The 21,181-nt window shown below is 46.1% G+C and overlaps 1 protein-coding gene across 2 annotated transcripts; it reads right to left on the bottom strand.

The window, feature by feature from the left end:
- Positions 1 to 373: 373 nt before the first annotated feature.
- On the bottom strand, positions 374 to 20,902 carry Amer1 (APC membrane recruitment protein 1). 2 transcript variants are annotated; one of them, XM_027431861.2, is made up of 2 exons: positions 20,645 to 20,902; positions 374 to 8,623 (listed from the first exon to the last, which is right to left on the bottom strand). In XM_027431861.2, exon 2 carries the CDS (start codon positions 8,533 to 8,535, stop codon positions 5,194 to 5,196), a length of 3,342 nt encoding a protein of 1,113 aa, XP_027287662.1. In that variant the 5' UTR covers positions 8,536 to 8,623; positions 20,645 to 20,902; the 3' UTR covers positions 374 to 5,193. The 2 variants fall into 2 exon arrangements, with proteins under 2 accessions (XP_027287662.1, XP_027287661.1); XM_027431860.2 differs by having other exon boundaries at positions 20,683 to 20,902.
- Positions 20,903 to 21,181: the final 279 nt, after the last annotated feature.

Raw genomic sequence — 21,181 nt, 5'->3', positions numbered from 1 at the left:
CCTGGGGGACCACTTAGCTTCTTTGCTGGTTCGAGTAGGGAATCCAGGGATCTCTCCCATCGTCCTCCTTTCTGGATGAGAGAAAGCAAAACCTGGGCCTAACTTCAAACGTACAAATTAGCTCCTGACAATGTACAGGAACTTCAAGGGTAGGTCTAAAGTGTAGATGGTGTGATAAGACCTGACTAGGATACAGGGTACAGGGGGAATGAAATACAGGAGTCTCCTCTAATTTTAGCTTCAGCTTTGGCTTGTTTCCCATGTGAAGGACCTCCCTCAATTTCTTGGTTCTTCAGTTGCCCTTTAAGACAAACCCATCAGCATTAGATCACAGGAATGCTATTGCGGAACAAACAACAAGAAGACACTTTAGTGACTGGAGGTCCCTCATGAACCCAGAAGTTTATTAGCATTCAGCAAAAGAAATATATGTTGTAACATACAGGCAGTGTATCGAGATAGCCAGATGCCAGTGAGTGCTAGGGATGGAGAGGTCACAATGCAGATGAGTCTGTGATGTCTCAGGAATGGGGAAGGGAAGCTCAGGCACAGCAAAGAGCTACACTCCCCTTTCTATACTGGAAGAGAGAACTCTTACACATAGAGGGAGGATGTACTGCAATTCCTAATATCTTTCTCCTTCCCCCAGCCATTTTATTTAACATGACCTAAATATACATTCCTGGTTTACCCCAGCCCTTCCCAGCCCCCATATGTAGCAGGGAAAATAAGCACCAATAGTAATAGGAATAATTAAAGCCCCCTCTTAATAGACCCAACCCTCACAAATATACATGCCATGTGGATTTTCTTCTTTGGAATGATTATAGGATGGAGAAACCGTGGATCAGGCCACCCAGCCACGACTGTAACAGTCACCATTCCCAAAAGTGCCATCCTGGCAAAAGAGGCGGCTCAGCCATTAAAGGCTAAGGCTTACAACCAAAAAGACAAGAGTTCGGTTTCCAAAAGTACCATCCACTTGTGAGCTGGAACAGGGAAGGGAACAAGGAGGCAGGAGGGGGGAGAGAGTCTCCCAAAGTAGCAAGAGGGAGCACAGAATTATCTAATGTCTTTTCTGGACAATGTCACAATCTACTAAGTTCCTGGTAAGTACCATTCAAGGGTTTCCTCCAGGAGATGACCAATTCCTGGTGGTTCAACTATCATTGTCATCTGTCATCCCAAGTCTCTTGGTGAAGAATGTACCCCTAATGCTCCTTTGAAGAAACAACACAACCAAGCGCACAATGTGAGTAGGATGCTTTGCCAATAGAAGCATAAAACATGAAGAAAGGAAAAGAATAAAAGCCAAGAGGCATGAGTACTCTCAGAATGTCTACACATGGAGAAGGAAGGGCTCAAAAGAGAAAATTAAAGCTAAAACACATGCTGTCTTCCAGGTTCTACATGCCTGAGTTACCTGGTATTGGTCTTCAGTACCTGGGCATCTTCTGTCCTTACCGTGAGGAAAGAGAATGAAGAGTGTGGCACAGCCAGGTGGGAGAGGGAAAAGAGGGAGGGCCCTAGACAGTTGAGATGACATCCCTCTGCACAAGCAGCAACAATTTTTTGTGTCATCTTTTTTTGTTTAAAACTGTAAACAGCACCGCTTAAAAATAAAATATATCAGAAAAGAACAATTGATAAACATTGTTTCCATGAATATAAAATGCAAACAATATAAAAATAGATAATTGGCTTTTGATATATATTTATATATATATTAAAAACAACTTGGATGCAACATACATATGGGTAAACTTGAAGTATCCCTGGTAAACCCCCATGCTTCCCTCTAGCAAGTGAGCCTAGGGGCCGAGGGCAGTGGTGGCACTGGTGCAGGTGAGAAAAGCCACTGGCGGCAGAATGAGAGCATGCACCCAGCATTCTGAGTGTGGAAAGCTACTTCCCTCCTTGGTATAGCACTAAGAGGAGGGACACTGGCATTTACTGAAACCATTATCCACGAAGCTTGTGGTCTGGTATCCAAGCTAAAGCCAGATGATCCCCAAGGCAGGGCTTCCTTGGAGAATCTAAAGCACCAAGAAATTGGCATCCTGGCTTTGGAAGAGGCCTGCTAGGTGGCCTTTCTTACCCACATTCGCTGGTCCTCTAAGGACTAGGCTATCAAGAAATTCTCAGGATCAGAACTGACACTATAGTATTATTGGGCAACAACATGATGCCAGCCCCCTTCTATCATCACATCTTCCCTTGAAGTCACAACCAAGTACATTGTCTGAAGACCTCCAATGGAGACGGGAGGTTTGTCTGGCCCCAGCCTCAGTGTGGACACAATAGCAACACGTCTGGTAGTTGGAAGCATATTTGGTATCAGCCAAAGAAGAGTACACGCCCATATTTGGGCAGATACCTGGAGACTGTTGTATTTCCCATGGTTAACCATGTTGTCATTACCATATGTCCTCAGCCAAATCGTCCTTTCTCTTCTAGACTGCAGCTAGCATTTGTTTTATAAAGGAGTTTGCTTCTGTAACCGTATACCTTAGCTGTTCCACTTTAGGCTGTGAAGATTTTATCCCTGGGCTAGCAGCCAGGTCAGTGAAAGGACTTTCAGGCAACAATGTTATCCAAGCCATAAACTTCTACTTAGCCCCAGGTCCTACTCAGAGGTATGACTTTTCAAAGCACAGCAAAATGTGTCAGAGTTATGGCAGGTCCCTTCAGAGACAATGGACTGTGCTGTCCTTCTGAATTGTGAGGGCAACCCTCAGCTATAGGTGAATTAGCTCTTCCTCTTCCAAAACAGGCTCATAGCCCTTCTCCAGTGGGTCATGGAGGCTGCTGACAGTTCTACTGCCTGCTGTGGATGGCAGCCAAATGTAAACAGGATCTCAGGCTGACTTGAACAGGCAAGAGGTGTGTTTTTCCTGCTGTAAAGGCATTTGGTGGTTAATTCCTGCCATCCAACCAGGCCAATTTCACCTCCCCCTCTCAGAACAGCTTTGGTGAGAGGCCAAGTGGTTAAAACCTGGGCATTTGTCTTTTGGAACAATGTGATTGGGGTAAGGAAGCCCTTTCTCACTCTCTTTCATTCTCCAGTTTCAAAATGGAAGCACTTCTTCATCATGTAGTCAAAGTCATCCAAGACAGCTGATTGGAGGTCCTTGAGGGGTGGTGCTGGGGCCATGAAAACTCATGTAGTTACTTCCAGGGATTTAACTTTTTCCAACCAAGTCTGCTCTTTTTGGAAAAGGGCACAGGGCCAATCACAGTCTTAAAAATGGTGACAAAGACTATCATGGATATTTTCCCCGACAATGAAAGTAGGTCCACAAGGTTATCTTGACTCAGAAGGCCATTAGCATCTGTTGCCAAGGTAAACTGCCATGTCTCTGGCAAAAGCCCTGTTGACATCTTCACTTAATAGATATGAAGATGGTTCTGAGGTGAGAATGGGCACAGGGCAGAAGATAAAAGAGTTCTAACTTAGGTCCACATATCTACCCCCAAAATATGGCATTTCCAATAAAGAAATTTTGGTTTTTTTTTTTAACGAGATCTTGCTATGTAGCCCTAGCTGGCCTAGAACTCACTATGTAGACCAGGCTGGCCTCAAACTCACAGAGCTCCACCTGACTCTTACTCCCAAGTGCTGGGATAAAAGGCATGTGCCACCATGCCTGGCCCAACAGAAAATTTAAAAAAAAAAACTGTCTCTTTTGTATGATTAAGGAAAAGTTGAGCCTGGCCAAGATAAGCCCATTGCAATGTCTTACTGATAGCAAGCTCTTCCTTGGTAGTGTTTCCAACTAGTTAAGAGTGAAAACTGCTTGACTAGGCTTGGTAAGAGGTAGAGACAGATGGATCTCTGTGACTTAGAAGCTGTCCTGGTCTACTTGGTGAGTTCCCAGGCTATGAAGACTAAAACATGGGATCCTGCCCCCCCCAAAAAGGGAAAAGAAACAAAGAAAAAAGAAAATTGCATGGATGTAAGAGAAGGGAGGGTGCTGTTCATTTCAAAAAGGATTGCAGCTGCCATGCAAATCAGGCCTGCAGCTTGGCAGAGCAAGGACACATTACAGTCTTTCCTCTCAAGAAGCCTGGTCCTTTGACAATACTAAGAACTTGGCTAATTGGGAGACAAAAGCTTTCTAAAGTGCCCACAACAACAGGTAAGGTGCCTTTGGCATCCTGTCTTGGAAATGTAAGCTTGGAACCACTTCACAACGGGGTGGACAAGGATTAAGGAACTCTTTTGGTTTGGGAGGAAGGAGTGGGGGAACCTTTTCCTTCCTAAGCTAAGTTGCTTCAAGCTGCAAAGTCTGAGATTCCTTCTTGGTGTCCAGGATAAATGGACCCCTCTTTCTGTTTTCCTCCTTTTCATCCCACAAAACCCAATGCTTACAGTCAAGCCCAATTTAGGTGGCTTCTCTTCCCTTATCTCAATTAAGAGACTACATTCCTTCTAATGAGATTATGACAATTTCAGTTACAGGACCAAGGGGAAGTTCTAAAGTGCCTGCAACAGCCACAGGCTTAAGAAACAAACAAGATATCGTTCCACAGCTCAAGACCCCACATCAGTTTCCACAATCTATCTACCTTTGTATTCTGCTTGAATACAGACAGATTTACTCACTCCATTATGGGGATTAGTGTTTTGTCTTCTAGACTATGTCAGGCCAGGTTAAAAGGACATCATCTAGTTATAATACCAAAGTCCACAGCAATTGGGAGCGAGACACATGCTACTTGATCCACTCTAAACATAACTAACTGGGATAAACAGGTTATAGTCATTTGATGTGATGTAAAGGGGGTTAGGAATAATATGTACCATAACTTTATATTGCTAATAGCCAGAAAGCCTCCCATCTCTGGGTGAGTCAGTGCAAAAATTTGCTGCTCATCAGTGGTTCATTAGTCAACAAGGGACCAGAGAAGAGGGGTTCAGCCTGCAATAAGGATGCATCCCAAGCCCTATATGGGTCAGAAGAACCCCAAAGCAAAAACTAGAGCACAGAAGCAGCAACTTCCCTGGGCAGATGTACTTGGGCTGAACCTAGCCAAAGATGCCAGAGGGAGGTGGGAAAACAAAGTGAAAACTCAGAGGAGTTTATCTTGGCCAAAGGGATTTTCAAGTTAAACAGCAACCCCCACCCCCACCCTTCTGCCCAACCCCTGACCCCCATTCACATGCTCAGGTCTCCACTCTGGAATTGATGACTACTTGGCTAGGTTTCCATTCATGGCAGTGGAGGAGTAGCTGGTAGAGAGAGAGGCACCTTGCTCACCTCTCTCCTTTGACAGGTCAAGGTTGGAAGCTCTGTAGTGACTGGGTTGAAGCTGAAGGGGTTCAGGCCGTACCCTGGGCAGCTGAGGGATACCATGGGTGATGCCTACAGGCTTGGCTTGAGACAGAGAGTTGGCTCCAGAAATGGAGGCACAACTGGGCTCATCTACAGGCAGCAGTACATCCCGAGGCCTGGCCCTTACACTTTGGGAGGCCTGTGATTGAAGGTTATAGCAAGGACCCATGGGCAGGGGTAGGTGTGAAGGTCGAACTAGCTGAGACAGAGAGTCTCCAGGTGCTCTTGGGAGCCCTGGCACTGCCATTGCCATTGCCACAGGAGGTACACAACAGGTTGCCTGACCATATGAAGACTGATTAAAAGGCCCATCCAACTGATTGGGGCTTATCCAAGCAGGGTCTGGCTCCAATGGAAGAGGACATTGACCCCAGGTTGGCCAGTCATAGGCCCCTGGAGGTTCAGTGTAGAGGGACAAGGGACTGTCTCGGCCCCATTCTCCTTCCTCTTCTTCACCTTCTTCATCTGAATCTTCCTGGTGGGCCTGTAGCTCATCAGACTCCAAGTAACCCTGAGCTAGATGAGAACTGGAGAGGTCCAGGTCTAGGGTCTCTGCATTGTCAAGGGAACGGCTTCTCCTATTGAGTGCCATTGCAGCAGGTGGAGGTCGAGGGTGTATGCCAGGGAGCCCCAAGTATCGAGGGAGGCTGCTAACACCCCAGGGCAGGCCTTGGTAGAATCGAGTGTGATAGCTATTGAAGGCATGTTTTTGGTAATAACCCAGCTCAAAAGCTTCCAAGGAGGCTGTGAGGTCTTCATCATTGTGGAACTCGGGATTTTCTTCACACTTGCCTTCTCCATCCCGTTCCACATCAGCAATGTCAAAGGTGACCATGGGGGGCAGCTCAGGGAGGTTTTGAGTGAAGGATGAATCAGAGTCAGAGCTGCAGGACATGCTGGAGAAAAGGTTTCCGTTGCTGGTAAACTCTACTAGGGCCTGTGAGAAACTCACAGTGGCATTCCCTTCCTTCTCATCTTCTTCTTCCTCTGGCTCCTCAGGGGGTGAGTAACTAGGGTAGGCCCTTCTGGGAGATCCTCCAAAATTTGCTTCTTGCATGTCTGGCTCAAACATAGCATCACTCTGGAAGAGCTGCATCAAACAAGTACTTTGATCTTTTTTGGAGCAAGTCCCCTCAAAACGCTTCTCCAGAGGACGGAAATCCCGCCAGTCTGGTTCACTGCTAGAAGTAGCAGGGAAAGCTGAAGTGGTTCCCCGGTGGGAAGTCTGAGAAGCTCCTGAATTCCCTGCCACGAGGCCCATTACTGATGGGCCTAAGGGCCGCATCTGATACTCCAAGACAGGCTTCTCCTGCCGGACCTGGGTTTCTCGGACTCGACCCTCTTGAGCATGAACTTCTCGGGCCTTGACTTCTCTGCTTCGGACATCTCTGCTGTAAGATTCCCGAGTGTGGGTGTCTCGAGCATAAGCCTCCCTGGCATGAGCCTCTCTAGCACATGCCTCTTGAGCCTCAAGCTGCTCCCGACGAAGCTCCCAGTATAGCAACTGTTTCTGGATGGTCACTAGCCGTTCTTCCTCTGTTTCCATTGCTCCGGGTGGCCGAGAAGAAAAGGGCTCAAAGTTCAAGAAAGGACCAAACATCTCGGAGCTGCGACCATGAAGGTCATAAAGGCAGTCATCCCCAGGAGGGGAGCTCTCCAGACTGTCATCTGGCTCATAGAATTCATATAGGGCATCGCCACTGTAGCTATCTCTGGGTAAACAATCCCTGTGGACAAGCCCCAGTGCCTCACCTGAATCATCCTCAAACCCTGGTGTGGTAGAATCATAATAACCTTCATCACTATTGGGAGCAGACTCTTGCTGGTCACTCTGAGGAGTCAAAAGTTCTCCAGGGCCTAGGCTAGGGTAAGACTGAACTGGGTCAAGGAGCATGTAGCCCTGGTGACTTGGGGATGTAGCAGTATGGTAGCCCAGGTTCAGATTAGATCTTGGATATATCTGGGTATTTGCCCACAGATACTCTAAGTCACCATCTTCCTCCCCATCTTTGACTTCCTCTTCCTCATCCTCTAATTCTACCTCCTCATCTTCCTCTTCCTCATTGTCATCATCATCTGGCAAGGCCATCTCCTCCCCACCTCCTTGGTAGGTTACCAAGCAGGAACTTCGCTTGGTCCCATCTCGGTTGGCCCTCTGGCCACCAGAGGCCATGCTATCTGTCATGCTGTCCATATCTTGTTCTGCTATAATGTCACCACAACCTGTCAGTGAGTCAAAGCTTTTCAGGGATGTGACATCCCCAAACAGGAGGCTTAGCTGATCCCCAACAGGGCCATTGGGTGGGTTTACCTCTCCTGTCACCACCTTTTCTTCTGCTTCCGAAGTGTGGGGCTCCTCCAGGCTACTGGCTTCAGGAATAGACTTGGACTGTATGAACTCTGAGGCACAGGTCCTTGTGAGGTTTTCTGGATTTTTACAGGCTGTCTTCTCAGCAGTTGGTGAAAAATGTTCTAGTGCTGGAGAAATTTTTGGTCCAGGGGCATCCTGGGGTTTGGCATTTTCCTTTCTAGTAGCTTGGAATATCTCCTCGGAGCTGGGCAGAGAGGTTGAACTCACACGCTCACGAGACATGGTTCTAGCCCCTTCAAGTTCCTTTGCCCCTGGCCCATTCTGATCAGCCCCAGAAACCTTGCTCTTCCGGTGACGTCGGATACTGCTGAAAAAGCCTTTTAGGCCTTTCTTAGGCTTGTGCACAGAGGGTACCTTTTCAACTCCAGCTTTCTCTGTGCCTTCAGTCACAGATGTCTTATGTCTAGAGCCTATTTCCAAAGCCCCATGGGCACTCTGGGAGCTAGGAAATTGAGAAGGTGACTTGGACAAAGGTACAGAGAGGCCTGTTTCTTCAGTGACAACATCTTCGGGGCCATGAGCTGCTTCACTCAGGCCATCGTGGGTCTTACTCTTGTTTAGACCCTTCTTAGAGCTGCCTTTCCCAGAACCTTTGCTTCGCCCTCCCCCAAAGAAACTAGGCAGAGTACAGATTCCCTTCTTGCCACCAAAGAGTTTCATGGCAGTTTTCTTCAGCCTACCTGGGCCTGACAAGGGTGGCTCTGATGTTGGTCCTTCTGTTGTCTCAGTTGTCTTATTCTTGGCTCCCTTTTCAGCCCCCTGGTCTTGGGCATCTCTAGAGGCTGATGCTCCATTGATCTGAAGAGCTTCATCCTTTTGAGTCTCCATGATGGCGACAGCTCTTCAACTGGAAATGCAGCCTTTGGATTCCCGGTGCAGTTAGAGCATGCTTAGTCAGGAAGCATCACAGTTGGATCTGAGGGAGATAAGAGAGACAAAGACAGACACAGACACTGGTGAGCAATCACAGAGGCTGGGTTTGTTTATATGGGTGATTATTGTCTAAGGATTGAATGGGACCGGAGAGAAAATAAGTAAACACTGGTAAAACCTTAATCTATGTTTGGTTTGCTGGTCTAGCTTCTACTGGGCCCCAGAGCAGGCAACTATCATTTAGGCTGCTGTAAGTGGTGGGGGGCAGATTTGACAGAGGCAATTGTAGGTGTGCAAAAGCCCAATCATGCTATTGTCTATAAAGAAGCTTATCAGTTACTGGGCTGAGGTCAGGAAAGGAATAGAGAGGATTCATATAGCGTCACTGAAGTTTTGAAAATTGTGTGGTGAAGGTGCTCCTTGAGACTTCATTGGGTCCTACTGGATCCAGGCCTCAATTAAACATTAGCCTGGACTATCACCAACATTTTTCTCAGGGCCAGGAAGAAAAGCATATCTAAAGCTTTATCTTCTGTCCACAGGTTCTCTTAACTGCCACAAGGACAATGGCCAAACCTTCCTGACTCCAGAGAAGGAACACCATTGAGTTGCAGATCAGAGCTGTAAAGTAGAACCTGCAAAATGACATGGTAGCCTCAGGAAAAATATCTTCTGGGTTTTAGTATCCTGTGATATAGAGACCTACTAAGATCTATGTCCCTAAACCCCTTGTAGAGACTATGTGAGGCGTAGGTCAGGGTCAGACTCTCTATTGACTGTCCTGCTGGCAAGGAATTTTAATTTTGTCCTTGGCAAGTGTAACCACCAGATTCTACCATAGATCCACAAGACTAACATTTTCTTCTACTCAGTTCCTCTCATTATCTTGGTCCCCGTCTACCTTGCAATCTAGGAAGGAAGCTTGAAAACACACAGGCCTATATGATTCATGCTCCTAGCCTAAGACACGGGCCGTCAAGAGCTATTTAAATAAATACACTTGATGTAAGTTGCACCATTCTGGCCAAGGCTTCCTAATCCAAGTGCCAATAGGCTTGGAATAAAAAGAAGGGTTAACCACCTTCTGTACCAACCTGATCATTCCCTTAGTCCCTGGCAAGTCTAATGTTTTCCAGTGACAGTAAACATCTGACCACTGAAGCACTAATCAGCCTGCAGAAATCAAGGGATCTTGTCATATGAAGCCCCTCCCCTCTCTGAGCCCTCTTTGTAGAGCTAGGGTAGCCAAGGGAGATAAAAAGCTGTTGGATTTGAGAGAGCAAGAGGCTAGAAATAGGGAGAGGAAGAAAGAGAGAGAATGAGACTGAGCTGGTCAGAACAGTGGTCTAGTGACTATATGCCACATTCCAAATATTCACACAGTTATCTGCAGTAGAATACTGTTGTCCAGCACTGGGGCTGAAGAGAAACTAGCAACTATACTCTAGCCTATGATTTCATTAGATGAGTCTTTCCTAGTACCTAGGTTCCTATCTTCCCAATAGTTTTGTGTCTGGTATCTTACCTAGTTTGATACACTTAAATCACCAGAGTAACCCAAGTTCCATTAAGAGCACTTTGCTAACCAACCAGAGTAAGATGATGTCTGGCTTGGAGATGTGAGAGAAAAGCTCATCTGATCTTCTCAGCAAAGATATAGGGATTGCTAATTTCTCTGGTTATGAATTTCTCTGTGCAATACATCTTGACATTATACTCTGCAAACTCAGCTCTGTAACAAATAGTACCCTCACCACTAAGCACACAATCACACAGAATTGTGTGTCTCACGTTGTAATGAGAGTATGGACCCATCTTATACCTGAATTCCCTACTTTTCATAGTGTTAATCTTCTCACATCAACCTTGAAATCTAAAAAGACTGTCATTATGATATTGGGAATGGGGGTAATAGCATTGAAGTTATACTTGAAATTGTATATCTTGCTGTGGAATCCATATTTTATTTTAAACCTTTTTGAACATTCAGTAAGTGACAGACACTAAAATCAGTACATCAGGGCCAAGCCAAGAAGAGGACCTTCCTTGTTTTAGAGAGCTTACAGACTAGTCGGGAGAGAATCTTACCTACAGAAGTCTGAAGATACAGCATAAATGTAGGCCTTCTATAGCCCCTGTTAATTGTTTGTTTTTGCTTTTTAGAGACAGGGTCTCTCTACATAGTTCTGGCTCTATCTGAGCTTTGTATGTAGACCAGGCTGGCTTTAATAAGTTTCTAGATAATTTTACAAAGTAGAACATACTCCCTGGGCTCAGACAAAGCCATTTTGACTAAAAACCAATGGCTGGGGAAGACCATAGACCTTAGGAGAAAACCTAATACTATTATTTTGCTAAATGGATTTAATACCAAACTGCTTTCTAAGTACTTATCTTTAGACTCACAGATCAGTGAAACTCTCAACCCTCATCAGAACTTCTTTTTGCAGTAGACAGTAATTAATATAGAGACTCACAACTGATCAATATGCAGGTAAGATACTGTGGAGAACTCAGCCCTAAATGACATTTCCAGCCCCCAAACTCAGGGATCGTCATGGAAGAGAGTACAGAAATACTCTAAGAACTAGAGGTATTAGAGGGATATTGCAAAATTTTTTTTGGATATGGCAGTGCTGTTGCACATGAATTCTTGGCAGCTGTGACTGCATGTATAAAACCTGCACTAGATCAAGCCAGCCAAAATTTCAGCATGGATTGGAGAGAGACCCACGAACTCTCTTCCCTACCTGAGGAGCTACTGTCGGGTGATGATGGCTGTGGAGGAAGGGAAAGTCAGTTTTTTTTTTCTGGTGTATTGCCTACACTCCAGTGCATAGTCCTATATCCACATGCATAGGGCAGAACTAATTGGAATCACTTGGATAGAAAATAAAGAAGAGGGTGTCAAGTTGTAAGGGAGATGGAAGAGGGGTCCAGAAGGAGAAGAGGGAATCCATGATAGGTGGATATGATCAAAATACATTTTATATATGTATGAAATTCTAGAAGAATAGATAGGTCGGTAGATGAAAGAAAGGAAGCAAAGGAGGAAGGAAGGAAGGAAAGATGCTTTAAGGAGGAAGAAGCATTCAGTCTGGGCTTTGTCAAGCATTAAAGAATGGAAATGGCAGTGATCTAGATGGGGTATATGTTCTTATCAATCAAAAAGGGAATTATTCTGGTGGAATCAAACAGTTCTTGGCAATGATGGTTAGGTGAGGAGAATCTATAAACTTGATGCCCTTGCTGGAAGACAGTCTCTCTGGACCTTGCCAGCATGCTATATGGGGGTAGAAGCCAACTCATCATCACCACTCTCTACATCAGTGATTCACAGCCTTCCTAATGCTGTGACCCTTTAATATAGTTCCTTATGTCATGGTGACCCCCAACCATAAAATCATTTCACTGTTACTTCATAACTGTAATTTGCTACTAAAATTTGTTATGAGTTGTAATGTAAATATCTGATAAGTCAACCCCCAAAGGGTCACACCCCACAGGTTGAAAACCACTGCTCTACCTTATCACCTTGCTGTCACGGCTTTGGGCCACAGGGCTAGAATCCAAACCACACCAGCTCTCTCATGTGCCAGGAGACACTATCAGTCCCAGGGAGCAGTAGTGGTTTGAGTGAGAATATCCCCCATAGATGTCTGAATGCCACTGTGCTATTTGTCGAGGTTTAGGAGGTGTGGGCTTCTTGGAGAAAGTGTGTCATTGGAGGTGGGTTCTGAGAGTTTATAAAGACTCAATGCCATTTATAGTTTGTCCTCTCTGCTTTGTATGTGAAGTTCAAGATCTGAACTCTCACCTTCCCGTTCTCACTGCCATGCTTGCTGACTCTGCCTATCCCCATTATTATGGATTCTATACTTCTGGAAACAAAGTAAACTCTTCCTTCTATAATTTGCTTTGGTCGTGGTGTTTTATCACAGCAACAGAGATGTAACTATGACAGAAATTGGTGCCAGATTAGGCTGTTGCTGGTAAGAATCTGAACGTGCATTTTTTTTGTTTGTTTTTTGTTATCGCTGTTTTGTTTTGTTTTCTGGAGGAATGTGGAGGATTTTGAAAATTTGGACTAGAAAAATAGTTGAATGCTGTAAGCAGAGCTTAACAGGCCGAGACTGGAAGACAGTGCTGAGATCAAAGCAGACTAGAAGCTTGGCTCCAGAGGTTTCAGAGGGAAGCAAGATTTCAACAGCAACCATGCTAGAGGCTGGATTATTTTGGCAAAAAATCTGGCTGTATTTTGCCCTTGTCGTAAGAACTTGTCTAAGGCTAAATTAAAGAATAAGGTACTAATTTCTTTGGAGAAGGAAATTTCAAGGAATCATAATATTGAGTCTCTGGCACGGTTATTAGTAATGACTTATGCTGGTCTACAATGCAAAAAAAAAAAAAAAAAAAAAAAAAAAAAAAAAAAAAACCCAAGTGGAGCGGAAGGAAATAAAAAATGTAACGTTTGAAGAGAAAACAACCAGGAAACTTAGTGCTGTAGCCAAGGATTTCAATGCCTGAGACTATGGGGTATCTCTCATTTACCCTGGACAGAGACTCTATTACCCCCATGTAGTCCCTACTCTTAGCTAGACCCTGGGTTATCTTTGCTAAGCAAGGATCAATCTTAAAATGATGTCATACATCATTATCTCTCTCTTGCCTTTTCCCTCCAAGAACCACGCCCCCAAGCTGCACACAAGATCTCTGCCTATGTTCCACAGAACAGCTTGTAGAAGGGCATTAAGAATATTATATAGCCAGCAGCTCCCTAATCTGGTCTGCCTCTACCCCAAGGCTTCTTCATACTATTCGTTAATCTACCATGGTCTCCAAACTGTTCTCCTATACCAGGCTATTCTGCCTTGACCCAGGGTAAGAAGAACCCTTCAGGAGAGTGGAACCCAAAGCAAAAGGAACAGGAAGGACAAACATTGAAGCTTCCTTGGGCTCTGACTGGATTCCTTTAATGCTCTTGCCAAGAAAGTGGTCCTGCCAAAGGCAGAGCACCTCAGCACTCAGATTTCTCAGTGTGGCCAGGCCGGATGATTTTCAAATAGGCTGTTGGGAACCCTCCCAAGACACTCAGTGCTTCTTGATAGAGGCGACTAGCTGCAGCCACTGTGACTATAGCAGAGAACAGGCTGAGGTTGAAAATGGAACCACTTAAGATCCAAGAACCAACCTCAGGTCATTCTGGGACATGTAGAAGCTGACACCTAAGAAAGTGTAGCCTTCTTTTTTCCCTCCACCCATAACCCAAGTAGAAGAACAGCCACATATGTGCCTGAAACCCTTCTCCTGAGGAAGAAACAGCTTCAGGCCAACCTTTATATTTTCTGTTCTTAGCCGAACTTCAAGTGACCAGCTTAGCAAACTTATTAGGACAGGCTGGGCTCAGGGAAGAAACAAGGATACAGCTTCAAAGGCATGGCCTTCACCCATTAGAGTTTCCAGACTTGTTCTAAGCAGTCTTTGTGAATGCACTCCTAATGTATCTGGTCCCTCAGTATATTGGTGGAGAGAGGGTAAGAAAGACGTGAGATTGGTGACTGTCCTCCCCTAAAGAGCCAGACAGTTCTTCACTGGGATTAGCTATGCCATGTTGGAGAAAACTCAGCAAGTTATCCAACCTGTCTCACCCTCAATTTCTTCAACTGTGAGATGGGACTATTGAGAATTCCTACTTGTTGAGACTATTGCAGGAACAAAACCAATGCATGTAAAGTATCAAATGAAATGCATGGCACAGCAGAAGCTCAAGCATTATGGCAAATTGTATTAATGCTTATTCCAACTATGATTGGACAATCTCTATCAGTAAATCTACCCCAGTCAGGGTTTGACTAGGGTGTTCTCCAAAGCTCTAACAGGTATGTCTGAAACCTTTTCAGTTTCCCTTGGGGATTACATAGTTATCCCATGGAAGCTTTGCTTGTTCATTAGACCAACTTTTAATGCTCAGAGAGCAAACAACTCTAGATCATGTGGGAGATTCTACGTAGGTTCCTTAGTCCAAATCAGAGAGATCAACTTTTACCACTACACAAAGCACTCCCTATTCACCAGTCCCACTGTGCCCTCCCAGCAACCCATTAAAACTCATTCATCTCTGCTAGTGGGAAACGGCAACTCCTTGTCACAGAAAAGAAAACTGTGCCTAGACTTGGGGAAAGATTTGTCTAAAGTCATTAATGGGATTATGAGAGAACTTGAGTAGCTTCCAGGCCTCTTGAGTTTCAATTCCATGCCATTCCTGCTTCACTGTGCCAGGCCCCCAATTAAAGAATTAGGAGGATCAAAACACATTTATGAAATTTTCAAAGAACCAATAAAATATGTTTTTTTTAAATTGGGCCAGGAGAACTGTGGAAGTTCCCTTCATAGCTGTGATAGTTGTCACTTCCATTCCCTATTCCACCCCATCCCAGCTCAGTGTAACTTTTCCTCAAGGGTTTCTTGTCCTTACTGGCTACTGCTGGTTTGGCCTTACTTAGCACATCCCCTCAAAAATAGCCCTGATGACTTGCGAATTCAGGTGCTACCTATTCAGCTCAGGGCTGAAATCCTCATCAGCAATGTTATCACCGCTACTTTCAAACTATGAAATGCATCTTCTGTTCTGATTCCTTGGGAGTTAAATTTGAGGTGCCAAAAAGGCTGAAATATAAACCTGCCAAGGTGGACAGTTTTGAAGAGTTTGAGCTACTTAAAGATAACGACTTGAATTGGGTGGTGGTGGCAAACACCTTTAATCCCTGCACTGCGGAGGCAGAGACAGGAAGATGTCTGGGAGCTAAAGAAGGTTCCAGGACAGTCAGAGCTGTTACACAGAGAAACCCTGTCTCAAAAATAAAATAAAATAAAATAAAATAAAATAAAATAAAAAGATAATGGCCTCTCAGGTTATCTGGCACTTGAGTAGTGCATTGCTGGAGCCCATAAACTAGACCCGAGGTCAAAATTTTCTGGTATGAAAGAAGGGTTCCTGGTTTGCATCTTTTTAGGGGAACAGTGGGGATGGTTTAAAGAGTCCCTCTTACCACTCCTACAACCACCCTTTCCGAATTCGCAGCATCCCTGCAGTAGGAAGGCTCCTTTCCAGAAAGCAGCTCATAAATTCCAGATGCAGCACAAATCCTTCTATCGCTGCTTCCCTGACTCCCTTGCCAGCCCCTCAGCTGCCTTGTTCACATATTCATCTTTGCTTATTTCCATCTGGCAGGCTTCAGTCTGACCATTTAGCTTGCTCACAAGGACTCCCTGTCTCATAGTCACTGCATCGACGATGGAGCAGGAGCTTGGGATGCTGGTTCAGTTGTACTCTAATTCAGCTGGAATTTGCCAGTCTGAAACTGGAATGCCACTTTCACCCCTTATAGGCAAAATGGTTTGAGAAAGAATCTCTCTGAGATACAACTGCCTTATCTGTGAAATGAAAACAATTTACCTATCTTACAGGGCTGTGGTTATGGAGTGCAAAAGCAAACTAATTATTACACATGGAGCAGATACTACATAAAGGGACCTCTCAACAAGACTGCTTACAGTGAAGGTACCTTCCTTACCTTGTTGGTCCTTAGCTGCCAACCTGAGTCCTCTGAAGATGACACAGGCCTTCTATTCAAACTCCTTTGTTTGACCTTCAACATCTGCTTTTCCTGCATCCCCCTTGAAAGTTTTTCAGCCTTACTTCTCTGCCCTATGGTCTCAGCTCCAAATATACAGGACTTTCATTCACTTTAGAAGATAGGGTACCAAGACACAGCTGCTCCCTAGAAATAAACTTAGCTGATGATTTTTCTTTTTCTGTTTTATTTTTGTGTTATTTGGCTTTCGGTAACAAAAGGGATAACAAACACAGTAGTATCTCGTATGTGCAAGGAAAGTATTCTACTACTCAGCCACATCCCACCCCTGAGGATCCTCCTCATGCCCCAGATTTCCAGGATAGAGTCTCTAAGAGCCACTTACTTGGCCCTCCCTTTGAGTCTCCTTGGAGGTAGGTGCTATGTCTGTGTAGCCTCCCAGTGTATCAATACTAGTCAAACAAAAGCAAGATCAGAGTCAGGCTGCACCTCCTCCATCTATTCAGAAAGGCTTTGAAATACTTCCTCTTGAGGCAAAAACTTTATCATTTATTTCATCTGCCTAAACAGGATTTGTGCAGAGACACTGATGAGATAACATCAGGAGTTTCCCTTTTCAGTTTCAGGCAGCCTAACTGTGAGGGGGAAAGCTGGAAATCTGTTCTCTGTTTCCAGTTCTGTGTGACCAGGATTTAGGAGTTCCCTATATTCCCTGATAGGCAGAGGGGTCCATGGCTAGGTAATAACAATGGTGAGCTTCCAACATGGCTGGCTTCTTCCTCACCCTCCTGACCTGAGATAAAGCCTGGCAGCTTAAAACAAAAGTCTTGCAGGCTTTTTTTCCTGCTAGAGGCCCCCTGCTGATGGACTGGCTCAACAAGTTCAAGGCCAGATCAGGACATGTTTGCACAACAGTTGTGGGTCAATCAGCCAGCTTGTATTTCTTCAAACTGGCCAATCCTGTATTAGAGAAGGAAGACCCTTCAGAGACTTAAAAACAAACCCAAGTCCTCAAGGAGAAGCTGAGCTTAGGCTTCCTGGGTATCCCCTCTGTATTGCAACCGTCTTTCCATCTGTATGCTAGCTGTGTGTGTACATATGTGTGTGTTTCACCACCCATAATAAAAACATTTCTTTAATGGCTGATTCTATCTGCCCTGTTTGCGGTGTTCCAGAATTTCCCTACTGCTCCCTGTGCATTCAAGATTTTTTCCTGCCTTTTAATTATTTAACTAGCAGAGAAAACAAACCTGGTCAAGACGCCTAGGCTGGGCTATTTCTTCCATACGCACTTTGGGTGCAAATATGACAGTTCTTGCGGTGTCAACTTTCCAAAATACCTTGCTCTTCCTGACACTTCCAGCCCCCAACATTTGGCAGGCCTTAATCTCTTGACTGAGGCAAAAACAAAACAAAAACACCAAAACATATGAAAGGGGTGAGGAGTTCCGATGATGCAGCTGCCACAGAAACCCAGGCAGTCTTCACTTTTGAGAAATGGGATGGTGGGAGGAGGAAGTAGTTCATCCAAAATGTGCATTGAGTGGAGCCTACTGGAGACCTTGAGGCAAAGCATAAAGGGCAATAACCAAGAGCAATAATCTATCTGCAAATGACTGTGTGACCTTAAGCACACCTTGCTTATTTTCTAGAGCACATCTATGACCATAGGGATCTTAACTGCTATTCCACACAAAGACCTGTGGGGCTGAGAGAAAATGGGTTACAAGAGGTCTGGGGGTATTTCTTAGTTTTTAGTAAATATTTAGGCCCATATGCCCTCCCCACCCTCCCCACCCTTTGCCTATGAAAGGCCAAAGGGAAGCTGACATTATGGAAGTTACTTCTAGAGATCCCTTTCTCTAAGACCCCATTTAAATACCCTTTCCAAAACTCCATTCTTGGGCTAGGTATGATGGTGTAACACTTTTATCCTAACATTCAAGACAGGCAACTGTCAATAAGTTCTAGGCCACTGGCCTACAAACCAAGTTGCTGGATCTACCCAGTGAGACCCTGTCTCAAAACAAGTCCTCTCCCCCCCAAAAAAGCAAAAATCAAAACTACATACACACACCCTAATCACCCATTGTTCAATGATCTCCCCCTAAAAAGATTAGATCACATTCCAATGTTTGCTATTTGGGAATTCCCAGTACTGGGTCCTAACCTCTTTTGTACCTCTGAGCTATGCCATCTCAAGCAGACTCATGCTGCCTGCTGGCCACTCCCTTTCATTTCTAATTCTATCTACCCTTCCAGGACCAAACTCCTGTACTTCCCAGCTGCTTTACAAGATGACACTCCACTGCATATATAAATCTCTTCAATGGCAGTTTGCCTGTAGGCTCATGAATCAGCAACCAAAAGTATGCAGAGCCCCAGCGTTTGAGCAGTCCATACCTTGAGGTTATTATAGAGGGGACTGATTATGACTTTCTTTTTTAATGTAGTAACAACCCAATCCCCACTTACACCTACACACACACACACACACACACACACACACACACACACACACACACTCACTCACTCGAGCCTTGGGCACCATTTCCTTAAGTTTAATGTATTGGGACAAACAAACTAAGGCTAAAGGTGTTTTCTAAAACTCTAAAAAGACAGCAAGTCCTTCTGGAACATCCATCCATCAACTGCTTTATAATGCCAGGCTCTGAGAGAGTTATTGCTGAAGTCAAAGATTTATTTACTCTTATGAGCATTCTGAGAGAACCTAGATAACTATATGAGGCAAAGCAGTTAGGGAAATTTAACTATACAGGAGTTCCAAGAAAGGGGTCTGGTCCTCAAGAAGCAGCCTGAAATGTCCCAAGGAAAAAGCTGGTTGAGTACTGGGGCCTGAAAGGAAAAGGACTTGGACAGGGGTAGGGTGAGAGTGTCTGCAGGTAGGAAATGTGGCTGCTGTGCTGAAGTAAAAGCAGAAGAGAGCCAGACGTAGGATATAAAAGTCCAGCTGCAAGTAGAGGTTTGTGCTGAGGTCTGGTAAACATAGGTAGGGCTGCCAATAGTGTGGTATCTGCAATCCTGGCTGCTATCACGAAGGTTCCATGCTAACCTTCCCAAGTAAGAGATTTACTGGGTCTCATTGCCCCACTCCAAAGACGTCCAGCCTGCAAAGTCCCTTAGTCAAACCCCCTCTCTTATTCTTCAGGAATGCCTGAATAGTCCAGAATGGTGCATCGTAGGCCACATGAGTACTGCACTTGGGGGGGGGTTTGTTGGAATCTCCTGTGGTAGGGTAGGAAGTCCAACAATGCAGTGTCCTGCGTCCCGTCCATGCCAACGCTGCCAAGGCAGGCGGGCCAGAGCCGCAGAAGATGTTTGTATGCGGACAGGGCTGTCTAGACTCATATCAAGGCGAGTCCAGCAAGGGGGAGGATGGCTCTGCTGTATTAGTCCGGCTGCCGCCTCTGCCTCCCCCCTACCCATGGCTCATCTGGCAAGCTTAGCCCCTCAAAAGGGAGCTCAGAAGAAGTCACGCCTTTGGGCGGTCACCAGTGTCAAAGGTGTCTGCAGCAGACAATGACAGCAGTCTGAAGGCTGGGTGTTTTAAGTAACTGAGAAGTTGTAGGATTTGTCTGCCTTACAGACACCGTGTGTTCTTTACTACAATGACTGCCCCCTCCGCTTCTAGCACGGAAATCCCCCCACGATATTGTGCCCATTGCTATTTTAAACCAAAGGCTGGGGAGAAAAACGCGCCCTATGCCCTACAAGGGAAAAGAGACGAGCAGGGTGGAGGGGGGCGGCAACAAAGCGGCCTTGCAGCTTTAACCCAAGGACCAGTAAGAGCTCCCAGTCCAGCCCGCCTGCAATGGGGGTGGGAGCCAAATGAGACTGGAGGCCCAGGAGGGGGTGCGGCTAGTTGGGACCACAGGACCAAGGTTCCAAGGATAAGTGGGAAGTTCAGAAACCCAACTGTGCTCCCCTGAGGAGGAACAGACTGTGGATATCTTAATCCACCCTAAAGCCAGTCTCAGTCTGGCCCTTGCTAGCGCGCCAGCTTCCTCTGCAGAGGAGACATAGGAGATGCACCGCAGAGGGGAGGGGCCACAGCAAGGCCTCGCGGGTGAGCAGCACCGGCCTAACAGCTGTTCCAGCAAATGTACTACAAACAAAGCTAAGGAGTTCCCGGCCTGCAAACACATTCTTGGGGTGCTAGCTAGCAGCGCCCCTCCCGGAACCACGCAACAGCACGTGTGGGCCCATCCCGGCCTCCCCTTACAACCTAGAGGCGTAGCCCAGGCTAGTCCGCCCGCCTTCCGGCCCTCCCACCCCACCCCCAGCCACGATCTCCTGTACCCTAAAGACTAACGGCCTCTGGGCCCCTCACTGGACAGGACGCAAAGCGAGCTCCAAGAAACAGCAGCGAGAGGCCGGGACTCCGACCAGCCTGACCCTTGATGCCCTCTTCCAGGCGACCAGAGCAGAGCACGCGGGGATGCACTAACCTCCAGCAGGATGGCTCCTAGCTGTGCGCAATGCTTACCCTGCCAGGTCCAGCTCCCAGTGCGGTTATTGTCTGCTGAGCTGCTCTGCTCTGAGCTGGAGCCTCTGCTGAGAACGCCACCACGACTGCTCCTGCCGCAGCCAACACCTCGGCTACAGCATTCTTCTGCACCAACTACCCTTCTCCAGGCTCTGGGCAGCTCCCCCATACCCCCTTCACCCTGGACTCCACAGTTACAGGGAGGGACGTCCGTGATCTGATTGGCAGGCATGCAGTCCAATCGCTACAGTGGGAAGGCATGCCCTGGCCCGCCCACTGTTTTCCTTGGTGCTTCTCTCTTTAAATGCAAATAAGCCGGGCGTGGTATTGGCAGGGGGCGGAGAGGTTGCAGAACCCCTAGCCCGGGCTCCCACTTCCGCCCCCACGCGGGGCGGGTTTCAGCGTGGCTACACACCCGACTCGAAGAGCTAGTCCCGCCCAGATGGGACTAGCCAGATTCTTGGAACTTGGTTTCGATTTTGCGAGCATTCCTGTTTCC

This window comes from Cricetulus griseus, chromosome X, assembly GCF_003668045.3.
Source record: "Cricetulus griseus strain 17A/GY chromosome X, alternate assembly CriGri-PICRH-1.0, whole genome shotgun sequence".
Classification (NCBI taxonomy): Eukaryota; Metazoa; Chordata; class Mammalia; order Rodentia; family Cricetidae; genus Cricetulus; species Cricetulus griseus.
This window is presented reverse-complemented; position numbering and strand designations above follow the sequence as displayed.

What these genes read in the sequence shown, in the direction of transcription:
- Amer1 (XM_027431861.2), bottom strand. Translation starts at nt 8,535, where the DNA reads ATGGAGACTCAAAAGGATGAAGCTCTTCAGATCAATGGAGCATCAGCC.